The sequence below is a fragment of the Erythrolamprus reginae genome, chromosome 3 (assembly GCF_031021105.1).
Source record: "Erythrolamprus reginae isolate rEryReg1 chromosome 3, rEryReg1.hap1, whole genome shotgun sequence".
NCBI lineage: Eukaryota > Metazoa > Chordata > Lepidosauria > Squamata > Dipsadidae > Erythrolamprus > Erythrolamprus reginae.
In genome coordinates, this window is record NC_091952.1 from 169,748,943 (window position 1) to 169,761,421 (window position 12,479).

Here is a 12,479-nt window from a genome sequence, read left to right on the forward strand (position 1 = left end):
CACTGAGAACTACAATGCAGATACAACACGAGGAGAGAGAGAGATGCCCTCATATGGTCTCCTTTATATAGACAGCTTCTTAAAGTGGCAGTAACCCTGCTGACTCATTCTCATTGCATTAGCATTTCAATTTACAGCCTTACATCAGCTAGTCAGCTACTAAATCATCATTACTTTGACATTAAAGAATTCCCATATTGGAACGAAGGAAAGCTACTCTGTCTTATTTCACAAGTGAAGAAGATAGTACAGTATTTGGCTATCGTGTAGAAATTGTGGAAATTGCCAGGTTGCCAGCATACTGGAAGTACAAGAATAAATGGTGAAAGGTTTGAGTTCAAAGCTGCACTGAGCCATGAAACTCATTAAATGATCTTGGGCCAATTGGTAGTATTTAACACACAAGCTCTAACTGAGAATAAATGGGCCAGGAGTTTCTTGGAATAAAAACAGAGTATAAACAAAATTAAGTTGTGGAGAGAACATTTAGTTGCATGGGAAGGATTGAATTAAAGTGGACTTCTTTTCAACTTTGTGCTCAACACCCAGTTTTACTTTGTTTCCAACCTTGTCATTTGCGATGCACGAGACAATGGAACGAACCTAGAAATTTGGAGTGCCAGGAAGAGGAATCAAGGCATGTTATAAAAAGCGGAAAGAAACACCAGTTTTCTATGGTGTGAAAGAAGACTAATTAGTCAAATTGAGTGGTTAGTGGAAGTAATGCATGTAACACAAAATGAATCAATTATCTATAGCATAAAAAAAAACAATATTTGGGGGAGGAAATACTCTTCTTTTACATTCCGTAGAGTTCTGAGTAAAATATGAAAGGTTCCCTAAATTGTAGTCCAAAAATATTGGTTGGCCTTCTAATTTACTTCCACTTTGGTATACATCTTATATATTGACCCATGTTTGTCATCATGAAGGTAGACGACCAAGCTCCATTACATCATTTCATTCTAGCATTCTGTTGGGTTGGATAGAATACAAAGGAAGATAACAGGAAAAAGAAAGAGGAGACAAGAAGAAAAGTAAAGAGGAAGATAAAAGAAAAAAATGTGAGAGTGGGAAAAAATAGAAAAACTGAGCAGAGGACAGGAATTCATGTAGGACTCAAAGGACCATGTATTTTAACAATCCTACGGAGAGTCAATTTTAAATGATTTAAAGCTCGAGAGTTTGTAGGGAATTTTAATTTGCTACATATTGGAAACTATTCCCCAATATTGGAAACTATTCCCCCATGGGAGATGAAGAGAAGATAAGTTTATGTTCTTTTTTCTCTATTTTTTGGGGAGGGATGTGCTAAACAGAATCAGCTTAATCTTTGGAAGGAGTCACTGCAGATCTGCTTCTCTTTGTGCAACAACTGAAATGTCAAATGCTTTGCCAAATGCTATACTTGTGGTTTTGTAATAGCAGGTAGGGTTTTATTGTAGATTGACAATATTGCTATGCAAACTGACAAGATGACCTGCCCCGAAGCTTCGTATGAACAAAGAAACTTGGAGAGGACTGAGCCTGGAGCCATTCTACCACACGACTTTCCCATTCCTTAACAAGAATTCCTACTTGCCTATTGGAGAGATATTGGGACTTTTTAGAATAAAAGAATCACAACCCTTTAGAGATAGCTAAAAGGAATTTTGATGTATGGCTTAAAATGTTTTTGAGAAAGCAAGCAAGACGATGGGGGCATTTTACCCATGTAAGAGCTGCCACAACTCATCCACAAGAAATGGGCCAGTCTGATCTCCATTTTATGCTAAGGAATGAACCAAGAGTGGATGGGAATCCGTGTCTATTAATAGTCTCTCCCAATACAGGAAGTCTTCGACTTGTGGCCATTTGTTTGACAACTGTTCAGAATTACCATCCAAAAATGCAAAAATTCGCAAAAAAATCTCCCCCAAAAGATGGCAGGACCCACGGATTGGCAACGATAGAACCGGATCCATGCTGCCATCATCACATCACCAGCGGGTCACTACTGGTTTGGGCAATCTGGTCTGAAACAGGAGTGACCCACCCCCTGAATGAGTCTTCAAAATACCACATAAGATATCCCCTGATAATAAGGCCAATCAGGCTTTTGAGTACATGGCGATAAGGCCAAGTGCTTATTTCCAGGTTCAAAAAATATATAAAAGAGGGTCTTGTTTTGAGGAAAACACGGTAGTAGTTTAGCAACAGATGAAGAGTCTTGGGTAGCTGAAATTCAAGCAAGTAGTTTCTATTGCTATCACCTTTATTTTTTTTACAGACTTTTGAGTTTACTCTTGACTTCTGACAATTGCCTAAAAAAATTCCCTATACAGGTAGTCCCCGAGTTACACTCTACCTGACTTACAATGTTTTGTGGTTACGACACGAAACCGGCCTCCTCCTCCAGCTATGCTGCGCTTGCTTGGTTTGCTCTCACCACCCCAAATTTTGGCAGCAGGCGCCGGAATTGCTGGCATTCGCTGGCTCTGGTGCTTTCTGAACTGCAGGGGTTGGAGGAGGAGGAAGAAGAGGAAGAGGAGAGTCGCTGCCGAAGGAAGAAGGGGGGGGGAATAAAAAAAATCCAACACTTTAAGGCTTTAAAAAAAATGAGGGACTGTGAGGCGGTGAGGAAGAGCACACGCCTCCCATACACCTGGCGCAAGGCTGCCTCCCATACAATGTGCCAGAGAGAGAAACCCAGGGGGAAGGGCAGGAAACTGGCCGGGCCTTCGTGCTACTCTCAAATTTCCTGGGAACTTTTTCCAGGCTCGGGTTCTTAAGTAGAAAATGGTTCTTAAAAAGAGTCAAAAAGATCTTGAACACTCAGTTCTTATCTAGAAAAGTTCTTAAGTAGAGGCATTCTTAAGTAGAGGTACCACTGTAGTTGGTTTCTGAGATACTTGGGGATACCCTTACCATAAATGAATAATAATAATAAGACAATTGTTTCCTCATTTTCCTGCTTGGAGCTGCTTCTAAAAGACACCCTGCTGCATTACATCTTAATGCCAGATAGTTATCATAATTTAACTCCATAATTTAAGGAGTACTCATACATACATACATACATACATATGGTGGCTCAGTGGCTAAGATGCTGAGCTTGTCGATCAGAAAGGTTGGCAGTTCAACGGGTCGAGTCCCCAGTGCCGTGTAATGAGGGGAGCTTCTGTTACTTGTCCCAGCTTCTACCAACCTAGCAGTTCGAAATGCAAGTAAAAAAAAATAGGGACCACTTTGGTGGGAAGGTAACAGCGCTCTGTGCGCCTTCGGTGTTTAGTCATGCCGCCCACATGACCATGGAGACGTCTTCGATTGGTGCTGGCCCTTCAGCTTAAAAATGGAAATGAGTACCTCCCCTTAGAGATGGAAACGACTAGCAGGCATGTGCAGGGGAACTTTTATGAGAATTAGAGAGGATGAACCCATGTTATAGGCAGCTCAAGGTGGCAAACACCTCTAATATGCCTTCTTCCTCTTATTACAGCAAGAATCTTGTGAGGTGAATTGGGCTAAGAGAGAGTGATTGGCTCAAGGTCTCCCAGCTGGCTTTTCATGGCTAAGGCAGGACTAGAACTCACAAACTCCCAGTTTCTAGCGTGGGCTATTAATATGAAAGCATTTAGACACTGAATCAGAGCCCTCTTTAAGTTTTATAAGGGCAGTATAAAGCTGCTTCGGACAACAGAGTAATGTAAGAAGCCTGGCCAGAATGCCTCATCTTTCCTGACTTTCTTGGAATTTAGGAAGTTGTGGCTATAATGCCGTCTTTGTGTATACAGTGATCTATCCATTTAAAAAGCAATAAGGCCAGGATCAGTGACCTCCCGTCAGAATGGTTTTGAATTTATTTAGGATGAATTAATTTGGGACAAACACCCTGCCCACTTCCTGGTGTCTTTCTGACTTCTGGTCACCTGACACTGTCGAAGTGAGGAATTTGCACGCAACCCTGAAGACACAGAGAAAATGTCTTTCCCAGTTTAAACTGCCCAGACGCCCAAATATTTCCTAGAATGGAACTAAAGGAAAAGACCAAGCACTCTAAGTTTCAATTATCATTGGCTCTATTTTCAACCTGACATTCCTCTTCAGAATAATACATACCACCACCATCCATGGTTCTATCAAGCGTCTCATAAGTGTAAGTGGGCCATGGGAGCCTTCCCAAAGCAATCAGCAGATCACATGCCAGAGCATTTTACCAGCCCCAAAACTGTGTCAATTACTAGTGAGAACTGCACTTAACCCAATAACAAGCCTAGATTATAGCTGGCGATTTGTCTCAGGCATTTTAAGAGCACAAAGGTAGGCAAGATGTACTATATCAATGTAAAGGCCCAGATTTCCTATTCAGTCAGGCACTTAGAAAGAAGATGTTGCTAAATATAGCAATAGCAATAGCTTTTAGACCTACATACCACTTCACAGTGCTCTTACATCCCTCTCTAAGTGGTTTACAGAATCAGCATATTGCCCCCAACAATCTGGGTCCTCATTTTACCCACCTCAGAAGGATGGAAGGCGGAGACAATCTTGAATTGGTGGTGAGATTTGAATAAAGTTGATGAGTCAACACCATAAGTTTCAATCTGGAGCCAGTAACCAATTTCTGGGTTATTTACAAGTATTACCATATATACTTGAGTAGAAGTCGATATTTTCAGCACAAAAAATGTGCTGAAAAATCTAACCTCGACTTATACTAGAGTCACTGACTTTCACTGACCTGAAAACTGTCCCAAAGCTCCACAGTTCAGATGTGAAAGGCAGGGAGGAAAGAAACCTCATAGCTTGCCACAGGAGGTTTTTTTTTCTTTCTGCTCTTGCTACCCCCTCAGCTGCCTGATTGGCAGCAGGCTGAACCAATCATAGCTCCTTCTCTACACAGAAAGGAGGCACTGAGAGAGCTATCTGATTGGCAGCAGGCTGTATCAATCACAGCTCCTCCTCTACAGGAAGCACTGGGGGAAGGGGCGGGAGGGTTGAAGAGACTTTCTTCTGATCAAGCCAGCAACAATATTTTACAAGTACAGTAAATAAAATGTACAAGTAAAATGTAAGTTACCCATTTAAATTTGATTAACAGGATAGGTTATTTTGTAAGAAAATGTTGCTGAAAGTGGGGATAACTGTGTAATTAAACTTTTTCTTCCAACTATACTTATCCTACCCAAGAGGATTGTTAATGCTGACTTGTTTAAAACAATACAAAGGTTAGGATAATATAATAGTATGAATTTTGTCATTAATCATTTGTTCTACATAATTAATATGAATAGATTTATCTTTCTCCTTATGCAAGATAAATATAATGTAGAAGAAAGATTTTACAATTAATGATTGAGTAACCCCCAATTGTTATTTACTGATCTATTGAGATAGTAATAATGATTTTAACTTATGAAATACATTTTAAATGGAAAATTTGAATATTTATCATATGGAAGTTTGATTTAAGCAATTGTTTTGAAAGAATATATGAAATCCCAATTATTAAGAAAATTATAATGATATTGTAATGAAGATTAAGATAACAGGTTTTAAGATTAAGATAACATTCCTAAAGATATTTTAAGAGGTTTTTGGAATTTAAAAGAAAGAAAGATTTTGGAAGGGGAGGAAGAAAGATGCAAGAAATAAAAAACATTTTGGAAGGAAAAAGGTTACATAATATAATAATAACAGGGTTGGAAGGGACCTTGGAGGTCTTCTAGTCCAACCCCCTTGCCTAGGCAGGAAACCCTACACTACTTCAGACAAATGGGTATCCAACATCTTCTTTAAAACTTTCAGTGTTGGAGCATTCACAACTTTTGGTGGCAGGCTGTTCCACAGATTCATTGTTCCAACTGTCAGGAATTTTCTCCTTAGTTCTAAGTTGCTTCTCTCCTTGTTTAGTTTCCACCCATTGCTTCTTGTTCTGCCCTCAGGTGCTTTGGAGAATAGGTTGACTCTTTCTTCTTTGTGGCAAACTCTGAGATATTGGAAGAATGCTATCATATCTCCCCTGGTTCTTTTTTTCATTAAACTAGATATACCCAGTTCCTGAAACCGTTCTTTGTATGTTTTTTTTATTATCCTACAAAAACAATTTTAAGAAGCTACAATAGAAGAATATTCCATTTTTATAAGTTACCAGTAGCCACTGTATTTTCCACCCTGGACTTATATTCGAGTCAATAAGTTTTCCCAGTTTTGTGGCAAAAGTAGGTGCCTCGGCTTATAATCGGGTCGACTTATACTCGATTATATACGGGTAATTGATACATAATTAAAACAGCTGATCTTCCACATATTCACACTTTGCAATAACTATCTCACTATCTTTATGGTTAGGAATCTTCAAGGCAGATGGTGCTGATGGGTAATTTATTGGGTAATTTCAGGGACATGTTCAGGTGAGATCTTAAGATAATGATACAAAAGAACTCTTACTGAAAAAAGCATATATTCAGGCAAAAACAAAAAACCCTGGAAATCATTTCTGCAATTCCTCCCCTTTTTCTGTAAAGATAGTTATAAAACTAACTATGGAACTACCGTATTTTTCGCTCTATAAGACGCACCTGCTGATAAGACGCACCTAGATTTTAGAGGTTCGGGGGGGTGCTGGGAAGCCCCCCAGGCCGGCTGCGGTCTTTTAAAACAGCCACGCCGCTTCCCAGCTGTCTCCTGAAGCCAAACGCCAAAGGCGAACTTCCGCGTTTGGCTTCAGGAGTCAGCTGGGAAGCGGGTTCGGGGGGTGCTGGGAAGCCCCCCAGGCCGGCTGCGATCTTTTAAAACAGTCGCGCCGCTTCTCAGCTGACTCCTGAAGCGCGGAAGTTTGCCTTTGGCTTTTGGCTTCAGGAGTCATCTGGGAAGCGGCGCGGCTGTTTTAAAAGATCGCAGCTGGCCTGGGGGGCTTTCCAGCACCACCCCCCAAACCCCCAACTCGGAACCACGTTCAGACAATTCCCCCCTCTGTCCCCGTCCCCGCGCCTACTGCGCACCGCTCGGCTTCCCGGGCAGCCCGACACGCCGGATCGCTCGTTCCCTCGCACGTCCCGCCCGCCGCCAAGCCCCGCCCGCCGCCAGGCTCCTTCCATCCACTCGGCCCGGGCGGCCGCTTTCCCGGGACGCAGGCGGAGCTGCTGCTCCAGTTCGCTGCCAGTACTGTAGTATCCAGCTTGCACGCATTAATCGCTTTTCCATTGTTTCCTATGGGAAACAATGTTTCGACATACCAGCTTTTCGACTCACGAGCCTCCTTCTGGCACCAATTAAATTCGTATGTCGAGGTTCTACTGTATATCGCCGCCCCCCTCTGCTCCAGCGCCTCCCCCCCCCCTGCCTGCATCTTCGCTCCATAAGACGGGGCTGATTTTTCATCCTACTTTGGGAGGAAAAAAACTGCGTCTTATGGAGCGAAAAATACGGTAAGTTCCTAGCTAGGAAGAATAATTTTTAAAGTCTGGCTTCATTGAGATATCTGGTGTAGATTAAACAAGGGTGCCAAAAGTCCTTTCAGTGGGTACGTTTTCTTCGCTCCTATAGGGTTTTGGATGGCCGTCTTCCCTGTAGATTCTCTCAAGATTACGATGGCTGTTGTCTCGCTGCTTTTGAAACTGCCGGACCTCACGAATGGTTAGAATGCAGACCACCAAGCTTCCAAAATACAGGCAAGCAGCCACCAGTCCGAAAAGAGCCACAGATGCATCCCCGCCTTGCACAATGCAATTCATTGAGGTGTAACCTCGTCTTGCGTACAGTCTTTCTCTCTTGTGACACACATCTGTGGCATTGACTTGAATGACAAAGTGGAGATAGAGGCCAACCGCCGCTATATAACCAAGGCAAGTGAGGATGTCAAAGAAACACTCAGCAGCAAGCAGTCCAAAGGAAAGACGATGGATGGGCTTTGCTCCACCAATGAGAAACAGAAGCGTTAGGCACATCATTGTCAGGCTGAAGGCTACCCCTCCGTAGACACAAGGGGCTCTCAACTGGCTGTATTCCATGTCCAGCTTGGTCACCTCTTGGAGTTCAGTCCCCTGAAATGGACTATACATTGAGTTTATGTCGAAAGAGCCCAGGCCTCCCAGTCCCAGAGAAGAGAAACCAGAGACCCCCGCCTGGGTTGCTCCCACGCAGATCAGCACCAAAATGTTGACAGTGATTTCGATAAACTGCAAGACACCTGTGGGAAAAAAAGAGATAGGGAATGAACATCACCATAAATCCATTGGGTGCGGCTAGCTTTCATTCTGTTAAAAAAATGCATTTAGAGACTAATGCAATAGTATCGTAAAATTGGGCAGTTTATTATTACTACAACTCTATTTCTATTTCTGTAGAACTTCGAGGTGGTTGCTTACACCCGTTTTGTCTGGCCAGATCAATTATCAGAAATAAAGTCCCACACATGCTGTTTCCAAAGTCTCAATAAGCAAGCTCTATTGGTAAAACAATTTTATACAATAAAATGATGAACACAAGGGATTTCATGCTGGCAGCAGTTATGTAATTAGCAAGGAGATAAGACAGTCAGGGACACCCGCCAGTTAGAGTCCACTGAGGTGCCTCTGATAGTTTAACCACACTGACAGACCAGGCTGCAGCAGCTCATACAAAAAGCCAGAAACAAAAATCCATGGGAGCAGAAGAAGTCTCTCAGATCCCAGGCACCGTCTTCCATGATGGGGAGCGTTGCTTGCCACACCTCCTTTCCCCATCAGCCTGTGGGCAGGGTGTGGCCAAATGTCCCATAGATCTAATCAATGCCACTAACTCCTAGGAGTTGCTTTTCTCCCCTTTTTCTATTTTTTCTTCTTCACTGGTTATAAATTAATCTTGTTTGACCTTTCCCCTCCCTTAACATATCAAATGTGTACAAAACAAAGTGGAGAAAAATTAAAATACAAAAGGTTTAATATATTACAAAAAAACTGATGTTGACGTTGAAGTTATATATTTTAAATTTGTTCTCCCCCCCCCCTCTTCTTCGTCTGTCCATTTGGAAAAGAGGGCAGTATTGCCAGTGCTAAATGTTAAGTAATATTGTAATACTGTTATTTCTTTGAGAGAGAAAAAAGGCTTCTTTGGTCTTGAAAATGGATAGACATTTATAGACTTATGGAGACTAACTCCTAGGAGTTGCTTTTCTCCCCTTTTTCTAATTCTTCACTGGTTATAAATTAATCTTGTTTAACCCTCCCCCCCCCCCTTAACATATCAAATGTGTACAAGACAAAGTGGAGAAAAATTAAAATACAAAAGGTTTAATATATTACAAAAAAACTGATATTGACGTTGATGTTATATTTTTTAAATTTGTTCTTTTTCCACCCTCTTCTTCCTCTGTTTGTTTGGAAAAGAGGGCAGTATTGCCAGTGCTAAATGTTAAGTAATATTGTAATACTGTTATTTCTTTGAGAGAGAAAAAAGGCTTTTTTGGTCTTGAAAATGGATAGACATTTCTAGACTTATGGAGACTAACTCCTAGGAGTTGCTTTTCTCCCCTTTTTCTAATTCTTCTTCTTCACTGGTTATAAATTAATCTTGTTTAACCCTTCCGCTCCCTTAACATATCAAATGTGTACAAAACAAAGTGGAGAAAAATTAAAATATAAAAGGTTTAATATATTACAAAAAAACTGATATTGACGTTGATGTTATATTTTTTAAATTTGTTCTTTTTCCACCCTCTTCTTCCTCTGTTTGTTTGGAAAAGAGGGCAGTATTGCCAGTGCTAAATGTTAAGTAATATTGTAATACTGTTATTACTTTGAGAGAGAAAAAGGGCTTTTTTGGTCTTGAAAATGGATAGACATTTGTAGACTTATGGAGACTAACTCCTAGGAGTTGCTTTTACTCTTTCAGGTGACTGAGGTTCACTAATAAGTCACTGAGGTTCACTAATTTTCTCTGAGAAAACAGCTCATTGGGAAATTCCTGTAAATAACTCAGTGTTGTATAGTGATGCTTCACATGTTTTTGTAGATCTGGCAGGAGGGCACAACGTAATAAGCTGATGTTTGTCCCTCCCCACACACAAACACCTGTTTCCATTTACACCCGGGAGCTTTCGCATGTATGTCAAAGCAACCATTGATGCCACCAAATTGGAAGGGCAAGAAAATCCTATCAACATATAGCCCTCTGAGCACATGAAAGTGAAGAAATGTGTGAGGCCCTGATGACCTCCTGTGTCTGTTCCACCATGTCTGGTTGCCATTTGATTAGGCTGGACCCAAGTCAGCAGGGGGAAGGGAGGGAACTATGTTCTCATGTGAAGTTGCCTACAAATGATGACATTTTTGGATTCCGATCCATACAAAATTAGCAGGAACAGCTGTAACAAGCTGGGTAGACTTCAATGGGCTACAGGTCCTTGTCTTTTTTCCCCCAGTCTTCATCATTAACTTTTTTGGCACATTTTTGTGTGTTCCTCCCTGCTGTCACAACCAGCATGATTGTATATAGTTAATTTACTATAGTTCATTTACATACCAAGAGTTATATTAAAGAAAAATGCACAAATGGACATGTCATAATTTTTGTTATAATAAATATAAAATTTACAAATATTTTCTGCCTTCCAGTATGTCTATACAAACACACAAGTGCATGTACAGTATATAATCTGCAGTCTTCACAGTGAAAAGTTCAAGTTCCTACATTTTTTATTACAATAATTGCTGATAAACTAAAGTAACATTACCCTGTCCTCAGTGAAGGGCCACTTGTCTTTGGCGCTATCGGTGCGCCCTCCGAGGCCGTCATGTGTGCATGTCGGGCGGGGGCTCATGTGTCCATCGGTGCAAGATTTGGTTTCTGCACATGTTCAGCAAGCAAAATCTTGTGTGAGGATGTGTGTGGTGTTCGAGCGAGATTTTGGCGATTTTTGCCGATATTTTTATTATTATTATTATTATTATTATTATTATTATTATTATTATTATTATTATTATTATTATTATTTATTCGATTTGTATGCCGCCCCTCTCCGTAAGCTCGGGGCATGCACGGAAGCAAAAAATTGGTGAAAATCGCCAAAATCTCACTCGCCAAATACCCTCCCACAAAATTTCTCTTTCTGTGCATGCGCAGAAGCCAAATCTCACTTGGAGGCATGCATGCTCATGTTGGGGACATACAGCTATATGCGCATCCTGGAATTTCCTACCAGGATGTAGCACTTGACCGCACCGGTTGCTGCCCACCATTGCCTGTCCTCAATGTTAAATGTCAGAGTGTGCACAGTGTAACTACTATTTTGAGATAACCCAGGAGCAAAATACAATACACAGGTTTGTCTTTCAAAGAGTGGTTTATATACAAGACTTCTATATACTTATATACACATTGTAGGCACATACCAGGCAAGCAAGCAATCTTCAACTCTACACTGAGAACTACAGTGCCGATACAACACGAGGAGAGAGAGAGATGCCCTCATATGGTCTCCTTTATATAGACAGCTTCTTAAAGTGGCAGTAACCCTGCTGACTCATTCTCATTGCATTAGCATTTCAATTTCAAACCCCTTCTAGGGAGATACTCATGCCTGGATCTCATCCTCCTCATTCCTGCATCTAACAGGGTCCTGATCCTTCAAGTCCCCATTGTCCTCTGTCTCAGACAATACTCTAACTGGGGTTCAACAGTCTCTGGTGGTTCCTGAGTCCCTAACTCTTCCTCACTCTCAGACCCAGATGGCAAGAACATTGGTCCTCGATGGCAGTACTCCTCCGTTTCAGTGCCATACCTCCAAGCTCATACACACATGACCTTCCCTGTGCTACCCGGCTCCCTGCACATGTGTGCATGACTCCCCCCTGCTCCCTCATTTCCTGACTTGTAGTGGGGCCATTAGGCTTGTTTTTCACCCTCCCCAGGCTCCAGAGGCTTTCTTGGAGCCTGAGGGGGTGGAAATGGCCTCCCCATCCTCCTGGAAGCCCTTTGGAGATGGAAACAACCCATTTTCCGAGTTCCAGTAGGCCCAGTAGGTCCGTTTTTCACCCTTCCAGTCTCCAGAGGCTTTCTTGGAGCCTCAGGAGGCCAAAAACGCCTTCCCTCACCCCCTTGGAGGCTGAAAACACCCTCCTAGAGCCTCTGTGCAAGCCAAAAATCAGCTGGTCTGCACATACATGCACATTGGAGCCGAGCTAGGGCAACAGCTCATGTGCTGACAGATATGGCTCTGCGTGCCACCTTTAGCACCCATGCCATAGTTTCGCCATCACGGTTCTCGGGTAATTAGTGTGCAGATGAGAGGAGAAGATGTTTTTCAGGAACAGCTATGATTCAATTCAGGTAATCCTTGACCTACGGCCACAACTGAGCCCCAAATTTTTGTTGCCAAACAAAACATTCTGTTAAGTGACTTTTCTCCATTCTATGACCTTTTGTGTCACCGTTGAATCTTAGAATTATAGAGCTAGAAGTGACCTCAGGGGTATTCTAGTTCAACATTGTGTTCAAGGCCAAAGTCTTGAACACAATGC

General features: G+C 41.9%; 1 protein-coding gene across 1 annotated transcript in view; it reads right to left on the reverse strand.

The window, feature by feature from the left end:
- Nucleotides 1–6,346: 6,346 nt before the first annotated feature.
- Nucleotides 6,347–12,479, reverse strand: part of LOC139164692 (MARVEL domain-containing protein 3-like) — a 33,357-nt gene continuing 27,224 nt past the window's right edge. The window contains exon 4 of the mRNA XM_070747135.1: nucleotides 6,347–8,170. Within this exon, the coding sequence (XP_070603236.1) occupies nucleotides 7,473–8,170 (698 nt within the window). The 3' untranslated portion in view covers nucleotides 6,347–7,472. The remainder of the gene's footprint in view (nucleotides 8,171–12,479) is intronic.